This window comes from Vipera berus, assembly GCF_964194415.1.
Source record: "Vipera berus genome assembly, chromosome: 4".
Lineage (NCBI taxonomy): Eukaryota > Metazoa > Chordata > Lepidosauria > Squamata > Viperidae > Vipera > Vipera berus.
Genome location: NC_138206.1, coordinates 53,439,185 through 53,445,416, shown reverse-complemented (window position 1 = coordinate 53,445,416; position 6,232 = coordinate 53,439,185). Strand labels below are relative to the sequence as shown.

Sequence of the window (6,232 nt, the reverse complement as noted above, 5' to 3'; positions counted from 1 at the left end):
GAGGGGCAGGCGGTCCCCAGAGGCGCGCTGCTCGACAGTAGGAAGGGAGCACCTCTGCTCCTGCAAAGGCACCACCTGACCCGCGCCGACCGGAAGAATCGCTTGCCTGGTCACGGAGTGCGGAACAGCGGTACTTGGCGCCCCTCTTGCCCGCAGACCATGCAGCGGCCCTCGCCAACCAGCCTCGGCATGGCCGCCCCAAGCCCGGCTCTCTAGCGTGTCTTCCGGGCCCGCCTGGCCAACCGTCTCCTGAGTGGGGCTTGGCTCCAGACGCGGCGGCTGCTCCGTCTGCAAATGCTATCTCAAAGCCGAATCGCGCTTGGCTGTGCAGGCTGCCAAAAGACGGGGACTCAGAGTTCCCGTGGTGGTTGTGGCTTCTGGCGTGCTGTTTGCAGTGTCTGGCCTGGAAGAAATGGCTTTGCACCATTTGCATCAGACGGGGCTGAATCTGAATCGGGCTTGTGTCGGACACTTGGCAACTGGCATGTAAGTATTTTCCGGCGTATTAAGACAAAAAATCTTGAAAATCTTCTCAAAAGTCAGGGGTCGTCTTATATGCCCAGTCGTCTTATACGCCGGAAAATACGGTATATATGTCACACTTCTTCTTAATACAAATGCTGAGGCCTTCAAAGCATCCATACTGCATTATACTAATTTTAACCAGATCACCCTTCAGTAAGTGGCTATTATTAAATGGACTTGGAAGGCACCACAGCTTGCAGCAGCATTTCAGAAATAAAACAGGGTAAAAATGATAATTTCATATTTTAGGCAATACCGCCAAAAATCTCTGGGATAGAAAGGCTTTTTTAAAAAAAATAATAATTCTAGTTGTTACATGTTCTTGCAATATCTCGAATGAGCTGTGAACAAAACAGAATTTGTTCTGTACACTAGAATGAATGGCCAAATAAGCAAGGCACATTAAGAATATGGACTGAAATTAAAATATTCCTAATATTTGCAGTTCATATGTAGACTGAACTGGATCCTTTATGTATGGCCATGGTCCTACCTATGGAGGAATTCAGGTTCTTGACTACCGTAGCAAAACACTACACAATGATTCTGTTAGTAACTAACTCTTGCACATTAATTCAGAATTACTTGGGAGAGATGAAGCATCTAAACTAATCCTCACATGTAGCTAATTTGATAGACATATAGTGATAAATATAGTAATGATTTCACCTTCTGCCATGTAACATCAACCTTTAATTAAAGGCCAACTAGAAAATAATTCCAACTTGCTCTCAGCCCGAATACATCAATAATATGATTCTTTAGGTTTAAAAAATCCTATTAAATTATAAAGCCTAAATTATTTAGTTTTTATATTTCAGATTATAACAAAACTGCAGATCACTAGTAGTGACTCTTGTTCCATTTGATCAAAATGTACATTATAGTATTCTGTTAAGTGGCTGGTAAATAAAATGAAGTTATACAGCTTTATTTGACCAAGCGGAATACAACAACAATAGCATCATACATCCTCATCCAATTATCGCTGAATTATTTGTTTACTACAAATGTGTATAATCAACACCAGGTATTGTGTGTGAAATTTACAATTTCCTGTTTCTTTTACGAAAACATGCATTGTTCTTATACAATCATTTCCATAAGACATTCTGATAGAGAAATAATGGATAACATTATCTAGCAAAGTTGTTGGATTTTGCTTTGATTCAAAAATTATTGATTTTTTGGGTCCAATACTTATCTAGTAGTTGTATGTAGGCTTAAAAACTACATAGTTTTAAATAAGCATAAATGAACTTTTCCAAAACTATGAGAACTGCATCGTACTACAAAACTGTAAACTACCATATTTATATTGAAGATAAAGCTAAAATATTAAAGCAAATTACAGATACTTTCAGACTCACATTAGATGTTTAGTAATTTAAGAAATAGTGGCGTGACTGAGATCAATAATATACATAACTAAAGGAATTAAATATTTTTGCAGGTACAAAAGAAAAGCCTGAAGGTGTCTGTACAGTTTTTACAATGAGATGCTGATGTATTTACAAAAGCAGAATGAAATACCTGTTATACAGAATAGAAATGTTTGAAATGTTAAAAACAACAGTTTAGTTATGTGAGGCACTCCTGAAGTTAGTGGTGTTTGCCAAGAGCTCCTTTGGTACTAGTCCCAATGCTTGGAGAGCTACAGTGGCTGCTGTGGCTTTAGCATGCTTCTTGTTTGGGCTGACAAAACTAGGTTTATGTTCCACTCCGTTGACCATCACCTATGAGGGAATAAAGAAAGGAAGACAATACTTTCAAAGCTGAATATGTTTCTTTCCTTTTTTTTTTTTAAAAAAAAGTAGGGAACGCCACCCTATTCTTTACAATATTCAAATGTCATCTACAAATGATTGGCATATTTTGGGAGAAAAGAGAATGCTAATTTATTTTTGAGAGGAGCTTAAGGCCACACGAATTAGATAAAAATTAATAGTTCTGAAGCAATAAGCATGCTTTCAAAGGGTTAAATCCAAGACTTTTCTCTGGCAGAATGACTTTCATTTGATGAAGTCTTCAGTCAGGAAGGAAACTTTGGACCAAAACCTTTCTATTTAGATGGCAAAATTCAACCTATCTGATATCTCTATGTATACTTTTTTCATTTTATTCTAGTTTGAAAAATTAAAGGGAAGATAAGATGCCCAGGATTATTTCTTGCTTGCTGAGGTAACTTTGGGTAATTGTTCTATATTATGATTACTTACTTCCTATATCCAGTAAATGGTAAACAAATAATACTTTCAAATTGGGGAATATAAAGGGCTCACTGAATTCTAACATCACAAAAGTAAAGAACCATCCATGGGACAGGACCCCTTAATGTATCTTACCTTTCAAGATTACAAATGTAGACTACACTGTTCTATCCCAGCCTACTATGTCCTTCTTACTTCACAAGGCAACCCTAATTTAGCAATAGACTGGGTAAATAAACCCCTTTTATTGAAGTTACAGATCTTGTCCACAAACAAAACAGCATGAGCCAACAGGAAATAACTCACTGGTAACATAAACAGACCCTCGTCTCTTGACACAGAAGTTCTTTACAAACGGTGCCCTCCAGCAACCAGCCCTGCCCACACATTTCCTTTTTGTTAGGCAGCCCACAAGCCGTGACTTCTCAATGCTTTCTCCTTCTCCCCTGGAGTCGCCCTATTGCTTCCCTCTGATTTATTCATGTGACCTTCTATGTTTCCGAGCGTCTCTTGGGTCTTCCAGCTGCTCTTCCTTCGAGTCTGACTCTGCCTCCCAGCCCAGCTGGCTTTCAGCTTGACCATGAGTGGAGGGGCCAGGTTCTTCCTCACTTTGTAAGTCTGGTAACTCATCAGAGCCTTCCTCCGACTCCGATGGTTCCCCAGGCCCCTCCTCCTCCTCTGATCCCCCGGACTCAGCTGCCGGAATCACAGGCTGGCACGGAATCACAACAGTCACATAATATTCTAACTAGCTTTCGCAGAATTAGGAATCAACATTTTTATATGTTATGATAATTACAACTTACCTTAAAGAGGAAATGTTTGCGATATTCAGGACGATTATCATTCACCAGTACAAATACAGGTGGAGACCATCTTCTTTTATTACAGACTTCCAGCAAAGCTGATACTGGATGTTTGCCTTAACAAGAAAAAACATTTTTAAAAATCATCCAGGTACATTGTAATTAGAACTGAAACACAAGGAAGACCGCTGTATTTTTATACAAACCGCTATTTTTTACTCTAACCAGAACAACTATTGGGAGTCTCAGCAAGTATCTATTACTCCAAGTCTTACCTGAAAGATCTTTCACTGTACTAAAAGGCCCATGTCTCTTTTGTGTTTTCTCTCCCACAGCAACTAAGCCTTGGGGGAAAAAAAAGAATTAAAGATTTGTTGTGTGTGCTCACTTCTTTCCTAATGCACTTGGTATTTAATAACACTTTTATATCAGGATCACACCTTTTAAACCGACAAGTGTAAATGGAGAAACGCTACTAAGACATGCAAAAAGAAATGCCATTTCCAATCGTCACCCATGGCAGTTTAACCAATAAACTCATATCATCATAATACAATGTCTTGCCACTTTTTCTCATATGCAGATCATTTTAATTTCCATTAAGCTTGTGATTCATTAACAATTACCCATAGTGAATTCTTACATGACCTGTAGCTTAAGAGATTCCTTTTCAGGAATCTACTTTCATTCATTTGGTTGTTAACATCTATACCACAATAGTAGACTGTAGGGTTCCATTTATTACATTCAAAATATGAAGAACATGTTACTGTGATTTACAATAAAGGGCATCACAACAATTATTTCTTGGAATCTTTAAAAATGTTAACAAAAAATGACTGGTATATTTAATGTATCTTCTGCTTCCAAAACTCTTATGCTCAAAATACTGTTTGTGTATATATGCGTATATATGTATAGCCAAAAAATATTATCTGAATATTTAGTATTTTAGTTTTTAATAAAATATGACAAGCCAAAACAAAAACAATCCCCTAAATTTTAAAATTAAGTTATGAAATTACAGTGGTACTTTGCTACTTATTATTAATTGGTTCCGGGAGGCAGGATGAGTACCAAAAATGAGTACCAAACAAATGTTTCCCATAAGGAATAATGTAGTGAGTCACAAGGGAGTCAACAGTGATAAGTTCTAGCTTGTGTATAGAGTACCAAACAAACAATGAGTACTGGGGCAAACCTTTCACGTCAAAATGTGTTGAGTACCAAATTTGATGAGTTTCAATGCAGTTGAGTACCAAGGTATTACCTACTTTATGAATAAAATATTGAGATTATAACATACCACATCACTTATAAAGCCTACACAGTTCAGGGCCAGTTAAAAGTTGGACTTCCTATCTCCAATTGTCTAGCTTTCCCCGCTAGAAGCAGCAAAATTGCATGTTTCAAGTCCCATCTATTCAACAGGATTATCTTGCAGGATCTAGAAGTTGTACTTTGTGGCTGAGCCTGTCCTGTGGAATAACACATGCTTGGAATCCAAATCACCCCAATTCTGTTGGCCTTGTGCAAAGAATCAATGACCTGAATATTCCCATTAGCATTTGGGCCAGGAGGTTAAGCAAGGTGCTTTGATTGTTCTGCTTGAAGCAAAAAAAAAAATTCACGCTAGGCGTGTGTTGTAGTCATAAAATTAGGAGAGTATTTTTGTGAAATAAAATTTTACAACATTTCTGGAAATCTTAGGTTTCTGATCATAGCAATAGAACTTAAGACTTTCATAGTGCTTTACAGCCCTCTCTAAGCAGTTTAGAGAGTCAGCATATTGCCCCCAACAATCTGGGTCCTCATTTTACTGACCTCAGAAGGATGGAAGGCTAAGTCAACCTTGAGCCAGTGAAGATCGAACTGCTGGCAGTTGGCAGAATTACCCTGCAGTACTGCATTCTAACCACTGTGCCACCACAGCTCACACATACAAATGCAGCAGTGTATCTTCAAGCAGGCAAGAATCCCTGGTCTCACATACCAATGGTGTTGTAGGCACCACCTACATGCCCTTTTTATGTCTTGTCATGTATACATTCTCAAACTGAGTTCAGCCAATCCATCTAGTTCATGTTTCCCGGACCAGAGATTGTGAAGTTCTCCTACCCCAATGTAAGATCTGGGGACAGGAGAGACAGGATATTTTTCTGTGTGCTCCCCAGGCAAATCTTTATCCCTAGAAATTTGGATGGAATCCTCCCAGATGAGTTAGGAAACAGTCGAGACATTAATTATTTCAAAGAGCATCTGGTTGTTCATGTTAGAATTGTAGACTGGACACTCACCTTTCCGATCCGTTTTAAAATCAACTAAAATAGGCTCCTTGTTTCCTTCTTTGTTTTTTCCCAAGCCCTCTCCTTCTCTCCATCCCATCTTTCTCATGAGTTGGGCTCCCATTCCTCCACTAACAGGGGCAGCTCTGAGAAACTGATCCTACCCAAGCGGGGAAAAAAGGGGAAAAAAAACACCTTTGTTTAACACATTTTTAAAAAATTGTAGACCTTTCTAATATGAGTTCATTTATTTCAACTTATTTTTCAGTTACAATTCAAGTCAGATTTCAAAGTATATGCAATATCCTTTTGCATTCATCTAGAAAACTCCAATGGATTGTTTCAAATTAAAAGTATAATTAAAACAAGCAAAACCTATTTGTATAGATATACTACTTACTGAGTA

At 38.3% G+C, this 6,232-nt stretch overlaps 1 protein-coding gene across 4 annotated transcripts in view; it reads right to left on the bottom strand.

The window, feature by feature from the left end:
- Nucleotides 1-1,435: 1,435 nt before the first annotated feature.
- Nucleotides 1,436-6,232, bottom strand: part of SON (SON DNA and RNA binding protein) — a 34,238-nt gene continuing 29,441 nt past the window's right edge. For 2 of the 4 annotated variants that reach the window (XR_014026430.1, XR_014026431.1), the window contains exon 11: nucleotides 5,838-5,986. Coding sequence is in view for 1 of the 4 variants with exons in the window: in XM_081327620.1 (XP_081183746.1) it covers nucleotides 2,103-2,261; nucleotides 3,542-3,657; nucleotides 3,817-3,885; nucleotides 5,839-5,986 (492 nt within the window). In the remaining 3 variants the exon portion in view is untranslated. Of the gene's footprint in view, nucleotides 2,262-3,541; nucleotides 3,658-3,816; nucleotides 3,886-5,837; nucleotides 5,987-6,232 lie in introns of those variants that run through there. The other 2 variants (XM_081327620.1, XR_014026429.1) reach the window with 2 other exon arrangements.